The 16,757-nt window shown below is 41.3% G+C and overlaps 1 protein-coding gene and 1 pseudogene across 1 annotated transcript in view; both read right to left on the reverse strand.

Moving 5' to 3' along the window:
- The window catches only part of LOC134376192 (probable ATP-dependent RNA helicase DDX10), a 47,253-nt gene extending 43,803 nt beyond the window's left edge, over positions 1–3,450 (reverse strand). Inside the window, 1 exon segment of the mRNA XM_063094832.1 lies at positions 3,239–3,450. Within this exon segment, the coding sequence (XP_062950902.1) occupies positions 3,239–3,424 (186 nt within the window). The 5' untranslated portion in view covers positions 3,425–3,450.
- Positions 3,451–11,125: 7,675 nt separating this feature from the next.
- On the reverse strand, positions 11,126–12,046 carry LOC134377083 (olfactory receptor 8B8-like; annotated as a pseudogene).
- Between the last annotated feature and the right edge of the window lie 4,711 nt (positions 12,047–16,757).

Genomic DNA, 16,757 nt, shown 5'->3' on the forward strand with positions numbered 1-16,757 from the left:
ATAACAGCTATTCACACAGCATTTACATTGTATTAAATATTACAGATAATTTAGAGATGACAAAGTATATGGGAGGACATGCACAGGTTGTATGCAAATACTATGCCATTTTATATGAGGGACTTGAGCAATGGATTTGGGTATACAATTGGGGGGGGGCAGGGGGAGAGATGTCCTAGAACCAATCCCTTATGAATACCTAGGGATGACTGTATATCACTGGTCTCTGAACTTGAGAGGTTCATGATCTAGCAGGCAGTTAAAGAAGTTAAATAAAGAAGCAAATCATCACAGCCAGGTCATAAATGCTATAATAAAGGTATTTACACAACCCTACAGATGCACAGCAGCCCTAAATCTGCCTGGGGAGGTCAATAAGAGAAGTGTAAAACAAATCTTGAAGGACAAGTACTACGTATCCCTAGGGTGGGTGGGAGAATGGGAATGCTCACTACAAGCAGTGAAAACATCAAGTACTGGAGAAGAAACATCAAGAAGCATCAAGAAACATGGCCAATTCACCAAACTGCAAATCATTCCTTCATGTGTGCTTGTCATGTACTGCTTGGTTTACATACATTATTTGAACCTTACAACCTCTGGGTGATTAATAATCTGTTTGTTGAATTGGGAAACTGAGACTCAACGGACATTAAGAAATGCAGCTAGTCAATACCTAAATTCAGTGAGATTTAAAACAGGTTTGCCTGACCACAAATAACTTAGTTTTTCAATAGACTAGAACATGTTGACACATTGTTTGAAAATTTTCCTGAAAGTAACTGTGAGCCAAGTAAAGGTTTTAATCAGGAGTAAAATGATTGAGAATAGACTAGGGATGTAAAAGGCCTAAGAGCCAAATCCCCTTGGCCACCTGTTTCACTAATTAAAGTTTTACTGGAACACGATACTCACTTATTTACATACTTCTATGGCAGCTTTTGTGTTACAAGGACAGAGTTGAATAGTTCTACCCTTATGACCTGCAAAGCTGAAAACATGTACTATCATTTACAGAAAAGGTTTGCTGACCCCTGCTGTAAGCGACATCTACCGTAGTATTCTAGACAAGAGATGATGAGGCCTGACCTAGGGGATAGCAGTAGAGATGGAGATGCACTTGAGAAATTTAAGAAGCAGAATAGATCACCAGTGTGATCAGTCAGATGGTTATAAGAATGGGTAAAAGAGAAGTGTCTAGGATTTCTTCTAGGTTTTCTGGCTCAATGGTCTGCTTAGATGGTGGAGCTAGGATGTGCTAAGCTAAAAGATGGTCCCCAAATATGTCGATGCCCTACCTAACCCCTGGAACCTATGAAAGTTCCCTTATAGGGAAAAAGTGACTTTGCAGGTATGATAAAAATTAATCACACTTCTTGAAATAGGGAAATTTTATCCTGGATTATCTAAGCGGGCCCTAATGCAACCACAAGTGTCCTTATAAAAGGACAGCAGAGACAGACTTGACAGAGAACAGAAGAAGGCAACATGTCCACGGAGGCAGAGATTGGAGTTATACAGCCACAAGCCAAGGAATGTTGGCAGCCACGAGAAGCTACAAGAAGCAAGGAACAGATTTTCCCCTAGAGCCTCTGGAGGGATCATGGACCTGATGATGCCTTGATTTTGGCCCAGTGAAACTGATTTCAGACTTCTGGTCTCCAGAACTGTGAGAGAATAAATTTCTATTATTTTAAGCCACCAAGGTTGTGGTAATTTGTTAGAATGGCAACAGGAAACTAATACATAGGATTATGGATTTAGGAGGGGTTGCTGAGGTATGAGGGAAAAGAAAATGACTTCTGGCACTTAACGTATCCTGTGACTCTATTAGGTAAAACATCCAGTATAGTCAGAAATAAGAATACGAACTCAGAAGAGCTCTGGGCAGAACACAATAAGAAGTCACTGGTACACAGGAATAAACCAAAAAAGGGCTGAGGCTATACTCCCTAGGCAATTCTAGTCACAGTTCGAAATGAAATCTAATAGCAATTTACTTTACAGTGCCTTCTTGAAGTGCTTTGTATACAACAGTAGCAGTAATGATATAACAGCGAATATATGGAATATCTCTATGTGCCAGGTGTTGTGCAGAATGCTTCACATGCATTATCTTACTAAATCCCCATAACGACTTATAAGGTAGGTACTATTATTACACCTTTTAAAGACAAGAAAAGGGAAGCAAACAGAGTAACTTGCCCAGAGTCACACATCTGGTGAGCAGGAGCCGGGATCAAATCATCATCTGAACTCCAAAGCCCAAACTCTCAAACTCTAAGCTCTAACTTTATTGTTAATCTCAGGGTCATTTAAAGGAAGACTACACCAGGATGACCCATGATGACTTAAATTCCAGGAATATTCCACCTGTTAAATACCTGACTATACTGTGCTAGAAGGGGGCAGTCGCTGAGTTGGGTGAGCAGGCTGAGTTCGGTGGGTGAAGGCCATGGGATTTGGGGGAAGGAGGAGAGGAATTGAAGGACGTAAGGATCTTGAGGGGGAAACAGGTTAAGAGGTCAAAGTCCTAACTACAAGGATACTTATCTGGGAACATAAGCTACAATATTGGGGATGATAGGCAACAGGAACAGACCAACAATCTAACTTTTCTACACCAATTCTTTGATAGCGACATGAGCAAGTGGAGAAAATGAGATGCGCACAGGAAGGAGGATGGATGATGTTGAGGGACACAGTCTGTCTTAACCATCAAAAGCAGAAGCTTTGCAATTAGAAAGACATGAGTCTAGGATCCAATTCCAAATACCTGCTAAGTGTGAGAACTTGGGATAAGTTTTCGTATCCTCTTGGAGCCTCAATTTTCTCATCTGTAATATGGGAATTCAGATCCATACCTAAGAAGTCAAATAATTAATACGTGATTTAAAATGTAGGTGTCGTTATTACCATTACTGTTGTATCATTACTATAAATATTACTTTAAGTTTTATAGCATTAGTCTCCCTGCCCTTAAGTACCATTGCATTTCTAACATTTTTTAAGTGTGGAGACGACGGTGGAGAGGCCTGGGTTGTGGCACCCACTGGACCACTCATGGGGCCTTAACAGGGCTTCCGGTGACAACTCCCACCCCGTTCCCTTCTCCAGCCAGTGGACTTACGGCATGCTCCCCAGGCCGGGTCCCCAGGGACGGGTCCGCCCCCCGCTGCCGGCCCACTCCGCGCGCGGCAGGGGCCGGTCCGCGCCTCCTCCCCAGCTCCATCCTCACCTTCTCGTAGTTCTGAATAAGGCGGCTGATACCCTCGCGCTCAACCTGCCACTCGGGCTTCTTCAGCTGCTTCCTCAACTGCTTCTTTCCGTTCTGCCTATGGCTGTGTTTTTTCTTCCAGCGATTAAAGCTCCGCACCGGGTCGGGTAGGGCTCCCGGAGTCCGGGAGTCAGCAGTTTTGCCCATCGCGGCGGCGGCGGCTACAGCACAGACGGCCCCGAAACACGAGATACCTACGGCCAGGCGGAGGCGCGGCACTGAAAGATGGCCGAACCAGCCTGGGGAAAGCGCACAGGGGCGCATGCGCGAATCCAGGAGCCCGCCCCCGAGCCTTTGAAACCTGGCGCGCTCCAATGACGTCAAGGAAAAGGCGGGCGGTGACTGGCGATTTGGCTTCCACGGGGAGGAGCAGTCTCGGGGAAATGGAGACAAGGCGATCTGAGGGGGAGGGCAGGTTCAGCGACTGCAGGAGCACACCCAGTCTTTAAAAGAACGCCTGCGTACTGGTTGCCGTTACTATGGTGACGTCATACTAAACTTTTTTTTTTTTTTTTGTCTTTTTCGTGACCGGCACTCAGCCAGTGAGTGCACCGGCCGGCCATTCCTATATAGGATCCGAACCCGCGGCGGGAGCGTCGCCTCGCTCCCAGCGCTGCACTCTCCCGAGTGCGCCGCGTCACGGGCTCGGCCCCTGTTTACTCTTTAATAAAATGAAGCAGGATTTTATACATATTCAGTAATCAAGCTTATTACCTTTGTTTTCAAATCTTCTATATCTTTATTACATCTTTTCTGGTCAAAAAAATGATTGATAAAGAAATGTTGAAAGCACGCACAAGATGGTGAATATAAAAATGTTTTCCTATAGAACTGTACTTTACAAGATTTTATTTTAATTTGGTGGATATAATGTAAGAACTGTATCTTCATGGTCAATTGAGTCTTCTATCATTACGTGGTGATCCTCTCTATCCCTAATACTAATTTTCATCTCAAAAACTATTATACCTAAAATTAATATAGCTATTAAAGCTTTCTTTAGGTTATTGTTTTCCTGGTATATCCCTTTTCTATCATTTTACTTTTAACTTTCTCAAGTGCTTATTAGATGAGTCTCTTATAGACAGCATATATAAAATAAAATTTTATTATTATACAAACTGATAATCTCCATCTTTTGAAGTGTGTTTATCCCAATTAGATTTATTAGGATTACTGACATATTAGATTTTTTGCTTACCATTTTAATGTTTGCTGTCTATTGTCCCTGTGTTGCCTTTTTCGCATTGAATTTTGTGTTTTTGTTTATTTTCTCCATTTCTTATCCCTACTCTTCACACTTGGTAGAGTTACTTCCTATTCATCTTCTTTTAGCAGTTACTCATATATTTTTATCATGCACGCTTAAAGCCCAAAGTTAATTATTTTATCCCAATCTTGAAAAGCCAAATAAACTTAAAACTTAAAACACTAATTCTGACACCCCTATTCTAACATGCATGTCGGTGTTATACAGCATTTTAGTTCTAACTACAACAAATACTTGTATTTGATTCTACTAGTAGAAAGAATATGAGCATATGAAGCAGACAATTGTTGCTTAGATTAATTACACATTTGTCAATTTTCTTGCTCATAATTCAGACTGTCCTTTTTGATGACTTTTATTTTTCCTGAAAGGCTCACTTTAGAAATCCCTCTAGTGTAAGTCTGTAGTGAAAAACTGGATTTTTGGTTTTTGTCTATTCAAAACTGTCAGTATTTCACCCTTGTCCATGGAAGATAGTTGTGCCAATTACAAATTTCTGATTTTTGATACTTGTTTTCTTTCAGCACCTTGAAAATATGATCAAAGACATCAGCAACATTTGTGACCTTGCTAAATCCATCTGTTTCTGGTCATCATCCCACTCTACGCTCAGGGACAGCTGGCACTGTTAATCACTTCTTCGAATACTTTCTTTCTTGGTTTTCAGGACCCTTCAAGCTCTCCTCTTTCCATCTAACTCTCAGTCTCCTGTGCTGGCTCATCAGCTTCTCCCAGTATCGTAGTGTCCCAGGACTCAACTCTCGGACCTCTTCATATAAGCTTCACTTTGGTGATTTCCTTCAGTTTAAGGCCGTAAACCTCAACATGTATATTGACTCTCAAATTTATATCTCTGGCCTAACCTTCCCTCTAAGTTTTGTACTATTACATCCAAGTTCCTCCTCAGGATGTCTGCTTTTATCCCAACAACCATCTCAAACACTCCATGTCCTATACTGGTATTCTGATCTTGCCCCCAAAATCTGCTCCTCCTGCTATGTTTTTCCATTTGAATTAATAAAACTTCAGTCCTCTCAGGTGGTCAAGCCAAAAACTGTATAGTCACCAGTGGCCCCTCCTTTCTCTTTTAGACCAGATCCAATCAATAGCAAATCCTGTGACCTCTACCTTCAAATCTATCCTTATACAACTGATTCTCACCACCTCTATTGCAATCCTGGTTCAATCTCTCATTATCTCTTACCTGCATTGTTACGATAGCCTCAAAATAGTTCTCGCTACTTTCACCTTTACCACAACACACACTAGCCAGAATGATCCTGTTATAATGTAAGTCACATGATGTCACTCCTACGCCCAAAACCCTCCAGCGACTCCACATCTCACTTGGTAAAAGCTGTAAATCTCCTTGCTTACGTCTTTTTTCTTTACCTATTTCTCTCTCCTTACACTGCTCCACTCACACGGTCTTCCTGTTGTTTCTCTAACTGCTCAGGCACCACTTCTATTCCTCAGCACCTTTGCATCTACTGATTCTCCTTTCTAGAATATTCTTCACCCAGATGTCTATATGGCTTACCTCCTCACCATCTTCAAGTTTCTGTTCTGAAAACAACTTAGCAAGACCTTCTCTGACCACCCAACTTAAAGATGTACCCCCAACATTTTCTATGCTCATCTGTTTCATTTTTCCCATGATTACCACCTCCTATGATACCATGTATTTGGTTCATTTTGCTCACATTAGCTACTTGAGGGCATATTTATAGTGGCTAAAACACTATGAGGAGTAGAAATAAACAGTTGTCATATAAATGAATGAATAAATGAATGAGTAAATTATTTCACTGTCTTCTGATTTGTTCTTAGGGGCCTTTGTTACTTTGCCATTCATTTCAGAGTGATCCTTCTCTCTGTCCATTTTAGATTATTTTCTTGGTCTTTTTTGTTCAGTAGCACTTACTATTAATAATGTGTCTGGGAATGGGTTTATTTTTATTTGTTCTGCTTCATATATGTTATGCTTCCTGTATCACTGCATGATCTTCACCTCTCCTCGTTACCTTTCAGACCTTGTACCTGTCACTCTTCCCTCACTAACTCTGCTCCAGCCACACTAGCCTGTGTCTGTGGATTCATGTCTTTCACTGATCTCGGAAAATGTTAAGCATTCGTTTCAAGTAATCTCTCTCATCATTTCTCTATTCTCTTGTCTTAGGACTCTAGGTAGACATGTATGAGACCTAATTATTCCATATTCCACAATCCTTAGCTTCTTTCATATTTTTCATCTTTTACTGTCTCTGTGCTGCATTTTAAGAAATTTTTCAGATCCTCTTGTAATCTGTGTCTATTCTGAATTTAGATTATTTTATTCCAGCAAATGTATTTCTAAAAGCTCTATTTTGAATTTTTTATAGTCTCTTATGGCTTGCTCATGTAGGACTCTATCTGCTGATTCCTTAATCATTTTATTTATCATTATTTTTATATAATATTTATAACACATTTATATATTATATACCTAATATGAGGGTACTTCAAAAAGTTTGTAGAAAAATAGTATTGAAAGATAATGCAATCTTACCATGAATTTTTTAAAGTACCCTCATTCTTGAAGCATCTAAAATCCATGAAGATCTAAATCTTTTATTTGATCTTTCTGATTACACTCTGGAGGTTGTTCCTCATCCCCCACCCCTATTATAAATTTGGTGATCTTTGATTATAAAATTATATTTCGTTTATCTTACGCTTTGGAAAACCTAGGGACCTAACATAGGATGCTAACAACACTTTCCTGTAGAGAGTATTTATAGTTGTTCATTTTTTGGTTTTTGACTTGTTTTTAAAAAGCTAGGGCACTATCACCTTGGAACCCCCCACTCCTACTTCTAATGTCCCAGGTTTAATTTTGGAGGCCTAGATTTTTTTTTAAGGCCCCTGACTTTGTTGCTGGCCTTCATGGCTGTTATAATTTTTCACCTGCAGATGAGACCTTATGTGTGTACTCACAGATCACTACTCCAGTTTCAGTAATTTATTTTTTAAAGTTTTCTTTAACTTGCTTCTTTTCTTTCTTCCTTCCTTTCTTTTTCTCTGCCTCCCACTCTCCCTTCTTTTTCTTCTTTCTTCCCTTCTTCCTTCTTCATTTCTTCTTTCCTTTCTTCCTTCTTTCCTCCTTCCTCCTTTTTATTCTTCTTGGTAATTCTCTGTATATCCTGCGCACACAACAATTTAATGAATATTATGTTTAACGCAGGATCTAATTATTTTGTTACAAATAAGCCCGTCAAAATATCTATTTCACCATAGAGTAGTAAGTGAAAGTTAATGACTTTTATTTGTTATCGTTGTATCTAAACAGTTATTCACCATAGGGCTTTTTTAATAAAAGCTTTTTCTTGTGGTTTCTTCTACCTTCACGCTGAAGTTACATGAATATTCACATATATTTTCCTTAGCTCCTTTATAGATAAATTTGTTAAATATTAATGCTTAATACCATGAAATTAGTTTTGGTATATGAAATAATGTAATTATCTACCTGTACTTTTTTCTAAATAGCAAATACATTGTTTTAACATTGTGTGCCAAATTCTTACACGTACTTGGAATTATTTCCAGATCTCTATGTTTTTCCACTGATCTGTTATTCTAATATATGATGAATAAGTAAGCTATGCATATTTTTCTGCCTCCTCATTCTCTTCCACTTTCTAGTCAATTGTAATCAGATCTCTGCTTCTACCACTTTCATACAATTTCTCTCACCCAGTTTGCAGATTTCCAACATGAGGCACATAACCTGATGCTTACCTCCTCTAGTCTCTACAGTATTTAACAGTGCTGACACCTCTCTCCTTCTTGAAATAGTTCATGAACTTTTGGACACCAGGAAACCACCTTTTCAGCAACATTTATAGTATCTTCCACATATCCCTCTGTCAATAGATAGTGGTAAACTCATTGAATGTTGTGGGAAAGTCCTAAATCACCAGTCATCCAAACAGTAATGTCATAATAGTTTGAAAAACATTTTAAAAGTACAGATACCAGAGCCCTGCTCACAAATATCTTCTGTTTGAGTAGATCTAAGATGGAAATGGGGGATCATAATTTTAAATGTTTTGTAAGTGACTCTGACAAATATCCAGGTTGTGAATTGTTGATCTAGCCCAATCCTATTATCGCTTAAATGAAAAAATTGAGACAAAATTATCATAAGATTTTAAAAGTGGGTGGAATGCTGGGCATAATCCAGCCAAACCTCTGATTTTGCAAGCTCTTAATCTGAGGTTCAGAAAGAAAAATGACACTGCAACACAGCTGCATATTCAGAACTACATCCCATTTACTGAAGCTTGAATACCAAGCAAGTGGATAGAGATCTTCCTAAAATCTTTTGAAGGAGACAGTATTACTATTTTCATTTTAGAGATGAAAAAACTGACATCCAGAAAAGTTGGGTAATTTTTTTTTATGACTACTTAATTAGTAAATGAGAGAGCCAAACTCCCAGGTAGTCCAACACCAGAGGCTGTGAGCTCACCTGCTCTACTCTCGAAGTCTGCCCAACTCACATCTTCCACTGCTGACTCCTGAATACACACAACAACCCAGATAAAAATAAATAAAGCTTTGTTTTCCATCATTGTGCTTTAAGAGAAGATAGAAAAAATCCTAATGAAAGTAGATTATTACAAAAATCATTCCATGACACAGAAGTGGCAGCAATTCTTTGGGTCACTATTCTACGCAAACATGTCCTCTTTTCAAGTCAAAACTTAAAGTCATAACAAGTGTACATATAGGCGAAATAAATAAATATTCCACCAACATTTATTGAGTCTTTACTAAGGGCCAGAAGCCAGGCTAAGCATTGTTGATATAATAGTGAATAAAACACACATGCTGTCTATCCTGAAAGTCTTCATCATCTAGTAGAGAAGACAGATAACTAATCAGGCAATTAAACAAGAACGTGAGAACTGCTATTATTGAGGCCCTTATTTTTTACGTTAGTCTGTAAAACATACAACAGGAGCAGCTGGAACTGGCAGGATAAGTGAAGCAGGGTTTCTCTTCAGCTGATATCTGAACATTAACATAGAAGAAAAAAAAGGGAGAGGAACAGCTAACAAGAGTGATGTGGAAAGGCAAATATTATTTAACCATTTAGGAAGCAGCACTGTTCAATAAACAAAATGTATCTACAAAGATGGTAGCCAGAAGAAAACAAGGGAAATCCCATACACACTGTATAAATTATCAAGTTATTCTTCTACTATGTTTGAAAAACCATGCTGGATATGTCATTCTTATATACATTACTGCCTTATATTAAACAAAAATTATCCTGCAAATAAGTTTCTTAGAATTTTCTTATAATTAAGTAAGTAAAATCAGATTATAAATGTAATATTAAGTGCTTGTTCTAGGTCAGGGACTCAAATCTGTTTTAGGTAATAGAGAAACAATATCAAACAAGATACAGCTTCTGCCAATAGACTTAGAGGGGGAGAGATTTGAGGGGAAAATAAGTTTTTATACAGTGGGACCTGTACCACAACAGGGTAGGCATAGAATGCTATGAGATTATACCCCAAGTTCGTCTAACTTTGTCTTTCTGTTCAGGAAAGACTTTGCAGAGGTTCTGGGTAATCTCATTCCTGAAGGATGGATAGGCTGAGCAAGGCAAAGAAGAGGATATGAGAGAGTGTTCTAGGCTGAGGGAAGAACTTGTGGACAAGTGTTCAGGGAAAAAGAATGTGTTGTATTTGGGAAACTACAGGGGTTCACAGCTGGACAGTGCTCTGCTCATACATGGACGGCAGGTACAGAGGAGGCACAGCCATCTCATCAGGTAATACTAGGCGAAATGGGTCAAAAGGGGAAATTACAGGGGTTCTCTGTAACAGCAGCACTGAGTACTGCAAAGCAGGGGTGAGAAGTGATGAGTAAAGGGAGAGGAATCAAGGAAGACACCCCTCTTGGGTTTGAGCAGTTAGACAGGTGATGGTACTGTTCACTATGACGGTGATCGCAGGAAGAAGAAAGAGTTCAGTGGGGTTGGATGTGCTGCCATGATAAGGTTAATTGTCACATTGAGTTCAGATGTCTAAGGAGAACTCAAATGGAGATGCTAGGCAGTGAAATATGTAGGTCTGAAGTTCAGATGCAAACTCTACCTAAAGTTGTAGATGAAGGGATTCTTTCCAAAATCAGGTGACTGTAATCTGTAATAAACTAGTAAATTTATTTGAAAAGAGTTTGAAAATTCCCTCTAAAATATAAGTGGAAAACATTGGAGGAGAAGAGAGAGAGAAAGGAAGGAAACGAAGAAGGAAAAGAGAAAAGGAGGGAATAAATCTCACATCTATTTGGCCCCAATACACACTTTAATTTACATTAACTTATTGTTTCCAGCTACCCTGTAAAACTATAATGACGTCTTTATTTTCCAAAGCTTTCAATGCCGGCCTTTTGATCCCAAATTCATTGATCTTTCTGTTATATCTCACTTCTGTCTGTGTGAAAAACCTCTGGGGTGTTGTGGGAAGGAGGGGACAAAGGGAAAACCATATTGTCTTCTGACAATTAGTACTGCTCCTAGTTCAGAAAAATGTTTTTCTACTCAAGCTTTTTCTCAGGGCAACCTTAACTTCCTTGTTCCTGAAGCTGTAGATCAGAGGATTGAGCATGGGCACCACAATGGTACAGAAGACTGTGCACACTTTCCCCTGATTCATACACAAACAGGAGAAGGATGGGGGACATGGACACCCTCGACTTAAAAAAAAAACAGAAACAACAACTGCATGTGAGGTACAAGTGCTGAAGGCTTTGGACCTTCCTTCAGTGGAGTGAATATATAGGATGCTGGAGAGGATGAAGTGTAAGAGACAATAATGGTGAGGCTGAGCACACCACTGTCAAAGCCCACAACACCAAAACCATCATTTCATTGATGAGAGTTCTGGTGCAAGAGAGCTCCAGGAGGGGAAGGATGTCACACATGTAATGGTTGATGGTGTTAGCCTAACAGAAGGTCAGCCTCATCATGCACCCTGTGTGGGCCCAGGCACCTATAAATGCCCCCACATACACAATCACAGTCAGCAGAGAACATACCTGAGGAGACATGGTGACCTTATACAGCAGGGGCTTACAGATGGCCACATAGCAATCATAGGCCATCACTGTCAACACATACCACTCTGCACTGACAAAGAAGCAGTAGAAAAAGAGCTAAGTCATGCATCCTGCATAGGAGATGGTGTTCATCTTTGACACAAAGTTTACCAACAGTTATGGAGTAATAACAGAAGATCAATAAAGGATAATTTAAAGAGGAAGTAGTACATGGGAGTGTGAAGGTTAGAATCCAGTCCAGTTAGAAAAACCAACCCAGGTTTCCTGACAGTGACTACACGGATTCCTAGGTAGAGGAAGAAGAGAGGGAACTGGATCCCTGAATATTCTGTTAGATACACAAGAGTAAACTAAATGATGAAGGAACTGTTTCCAATGTCCATTCTCTTCCAGTGGGATCTGAAAGATAGGACAGTACAGTCATATTTGAGACAGAACCCAGATTTACCATGCAATGCCATGCCCAATCCCTTCTGAAGCCAAGAAGCCAAAGGCTCTGCTGAGGTTTAACTATCTGATAGAAAACTGGAGATCTGGCACTGCTCGTACAATAAAGACAGGTGCATGGGAGGCATCGGCATAATGAAAGCATATGGGAGAAATTTGTCCAGGGGAGGAAATGCAGTGATTTCTCATCTTTTCTCTGACTCAATGTGTCACTAACACTTATTCCACTTTATGCTTGTCAAACTTCATAAGCCATACTCAGGCTACCTGTGCTGACCACCAGCCCATTCTGGATGCAGTGTAGGGTGGAGACCATGAGCACCATGTTCATGGCAGAATTAAGGAATCAGAGACGCACAGAGGTCCTTTGGCTTCTGAAGTACATACAGCAAGAAAGTTACTGTCAGCAATAGAACCTTGGTCTCTTTCACAGGAAATTCTATAAGGAGCAGAAAGAATGGAGGCACTACAAACCGAATCATCTCAGCAGTACTTTTGATGTCTACTTTTCTCCTGCACAGACCATTTAATTATCTGTAACTCAGGGTCAGAGCTGCAGAAAGAGAAAGAGTCCATGGAAGGACATAAAAACATAAAGATTCAATGCTCATCCTCCTTCTGCCTAGAGGCATCAGAACTGTCCTTGTGTTTTTTCCTCCACCTTTGTTCTCCAAAGAGAAATAGCTTTGCTGCTGCAGAAGGTTAGTTCTGAACTAAAACCCTCCTTTTGTGCAGAGAGGCTCAGCACATTTATAAATCTGTCTTTGACTCACTCAGAAAATCAATCAAATAAAGATCATGGTTTTCAATTATGAATTTGCCAGGCAGTGATCATTAAACTACAAAAAAAGGAATCCAAACAGTTCTTTTATTTCCAACAAAATAACATGTAGCATCGTGTAAATTATTTTATTTTGAGCTTCAAGGTCTTGGGGATTTGATACACAGGCTTTCCCAGGACCCTCTCCATCACTCAAATCTTTTAGGAAAGACAGATTTAAGAAACTTTATACACTCATGAAGATGCTTTTACCCTGGTGTCTTTGGAGACAATATTCAACTCAGATTTTCACATCAGGGATTGTACATTCCTCAGGGCAGAGAAGGTAGAAATTTTCCCTTCACTTCTATTTCTCCCAGTTCTTCTTTGATTAGATAAAATTGTTCACAGAGAGCTAATGACATTTAAAATACCTCTCAAAATATTACATGTACATACATATCCTCCCACACATGTATTACAATATGACATATATGATCATATGATGCATAATACCTTATATCTTTTAAAACAAATCACTTCCTTTTCCTTTTTCGCTCAGCACTCCCCTTCTTTCTTCAGCTCCCTTCAAACTCATCATCCCCAGTTATTCGTGGTTATAACCTAGCACACACCTTCTCATATTTTACTACTTACTCACATAACCAAATATTATAGGGGCTTTACACTTGACTTACAAAGTACTTATTTTATTTACCTCTTTCTTTTGTCAATTAAAAATACTTTGCTGAAATATCTCCAATATTCTGTGTTGTAGATATAACTTACCCAACCACTCCATGTTAATAAATTCGTTATTTTACCAGTTTTTAATCACCGAAATCAATGCTGAAATAATCATCATGTGAATACACCTTGATATACCAGTACTTTTATTTCAATGAGATAAATTCACAGAATGTTGTATTTCAGTTTATTCTTTTTGTAAAAGCTATAATCACATCTCCACGGGCAATGTATGAAACTTTCTTTTCTTCTCCCAACCGAAGTGGTATTGGTGTTTATAGCTGTGACAGTCTGATAAGCGTAAAGTGATGTATCACAGTTACTTTAAATTTCATTCTATTACTGAGCTTGAGCATCTTTTCATAAATTTGTAAACCTTTTGAAATTGCTTTTCTGACTTACCTATTTATGTCCTTTCCCCATTTCTATGCGGTTGTTTTCTCTCTTCCTGACCAATTGAGGAATACAGTGAATACTAATCTTCTGTACGTTACCTGCATTGAAGCTATATAATTCGTCCTAATCCACTATTAGTCCACTGATTGCTTAAAGTATCTTTTGCCAAACAAAAGTTTTAAAACTTTACACAGTCAAATATGTCTATTTGAATATACATAATATATACAGATTAGCCCCATATATCACCGCTCTGATACCACCACTTGGACTTGAGAGATGACTGTCTCTTAACTTGCATCACTACAAAGCGCTGAGGATTAGATCCCTGCGCCATCCATTACCCGTCCCAGTCTGAGGCAGAGTTTCCCACAGCCCAGAAACCCCGGTTACATTGTCCTGGGGGTGTGGGTGGGACACCCGGACAGCCCCACCTGCCCCAGTTTAGCCGCCTGGGCAATGGGTTTCAGCCAAAATGAAAAAGGGGGGTGGTGGTTGGGCCTCCCAGAAATGCAATGACCCCCTCATAAAATTCCCGGGGGCAGACGGGCGCAGGGCCCGGCAAGGAGGACCCGCAGGCGCGGAGCCTCGGCGAGTGGACTGCAAGGGGCTCTCCTGGGCTGCCTGGGAAGGCGCCGTCCCCCACACGCGCTGCCGCGCGGCCGCTGCCCAGTGACCGGCGAGGCGGGCTGTCCTGCCACCATCCGCCCTGCTGGGCTCCCGGCGCTCCCCGCCACCGCGCCCTCGCCACCGCGTCCCCTGCCGCCCCGGCCCGCCAGGCCCCGGGGTCACGCTCCACCGCCTCCCCTTATCCGGCCCCAGCACCCGCCGCCGCAGCAGCCCGGGGCAGACATGGCGGCCAGCGCCAGGCTCCTCCTGCCCGGAGGAGGGCGCCGGGTCTCTCGGCCTGCGCCGGCATCACCGCCGCCCCGCCCCGCCACACTCGCAGCCCCCGGCCCGCCAGGCCCCGGGGTCACGCCCCACCGCCTCCCCTTATCCGGCCCCAGCACCCGCCGCCCCGCCCCGGACACCCGGACCCTCCCGAGGCACCCCGCGTCTCCCTTCGCCTTGGCCGGACACTACTGCCCTCGCCGCGGCCCTACCTCCTGGGTCCGCCTCAGCCGCCCGGTCCCGCGCGCTCGTCCCGCACTCGGTCGGAGGAGCCTGCATGCGCCCGCCGGCCCGGCCCGAGCCCAGGAGACGTCCGAGCTCCCCGCTTCCAGGCGGAGTGGAGCCCGGCTCTCAGGAAGAGGTGGGGACCGCAGGGCACCGTGGAGACCCCAGCGCGGGGCGGGGAGGACTAGTTAGGAAAGCCGCCCCTTTCTCACCTCCAAAGGTGAGGCAGGGTCTCCCACTGGCTTCGCTCCCACCTACCAGTAATTCCTTTTAAATAGCGCAGTAAATAAACGAAATGCCTGGGAATAAACTAAAGATGTGAATGATGTCTACAATAAAAACTATGAAACACTGACGAAAGAGATGAACACACAAGGTCGTAGACACCCCCAAGTTCACGGGTTCAAAGAATTAATGTCATTAAAATGTCTACGCTACACACAGTGATCTAGAGATTCAAAACAATCCCTATGACAATACTAATGAACTTTTTTTCACAGAAATAGAAAAAAACAATTCTAAAATTTGTATGGAACCACAGCACACCCCAAATAGACAAAGCAATTTGAACAAAAAGAACAAAGCTGAAGGCATCTCATTACCTGACCTCAAAATATGCTATGAAGCTATAGAAATTAAAATGGTATGGTATGAGCATATGAAAAAATACTCAACGTCACTAATCATCAGGAAATTACAATTCAAAACCACAATGAGACATCTCTTTGTTACTGTCAACAGGCTAAGGCTTGCCCTCTCACACTAAACAAATGACCCAAAAGTCTAAAAGTTGGTGGTAGCATTGGAAGCTTTATTCAGATAACCAGCATCTGGGAGGAGACCAGGCTGAATTCATCCTGCCTTCTTATGCTTGTTCTGGGGGTTGTAAAGGGGAAGAGGTGGGAAGGTGAGGTAAAGGTTTGTCCTGCAGACAGAGAGGGAGGCTGGTCACCGGATCAGCAGATTCAGATGTCAGGGTCCCATGATGGACTGGGTGCTTTGGCATCATGGAGTCTGCAATTGATGGACTGGTCAGCTTCAAACCCTTGACATTACCTCAGGAGTCCTCATCTCCTAGGGAGAGCTCAATGACTATAACCTCAGTCAAGCATCACTGGAACATAAAAACGCCTGACTCATACCTCTAACTAACGTGGATGCAATTTTTCTTTAAGCAAGAAAGTGAGCTAATAATCAGCTAGGGTGCTTTGCCTTTCTCTTGGAATTCCTTTCTTTGCAATTGATTGGGAAAGGTAAGAAAAACGAGAAAACTTAGTCTCAATTCCTAATTTTAGGTGCACAACATCTAAAGTAAATCAGCATAAGAAGGTGTAATGGGAAATGAACAGAAATAAACTTTTGAGAAGGATTCTTTGGGGCATGATTTCATCCCCGGGGCAGTTTTAGCCATACGGTCAGTTTCTCAATTCTTCTGCTAATCTCTAGAAATAGATGATTATCACTTTCTAAGTTAATGACTCACTGAAATTTTCTGTTTGGTCGTAGTTATCCCAAAGATGGCAGTTCTCTGGCTAAGGTCCCTTTCAACCTCACCCCAGATAGACTGGTTATTCACCAAAAGACTAAAAATAATGTTGTTGAGGGTGCAGAGAATGGGGAAATCTTAT

The sequence above is a fragment of the Cynocephalus volans genome, chromosome 4 (assembly GCF_027409185.1).
Source record: "Cynocephalus volans isolate mCynVol1 chromosome 4, mCynVol1.pri, whole genome shotgun sequence".
Classification (NCBI taxonomy): Eukaryota; Metazoa; Chordata; class Mammalia; order Dermoptera; family Cynocephalidae; genus Cynocephalus; species Cynocephalus volans.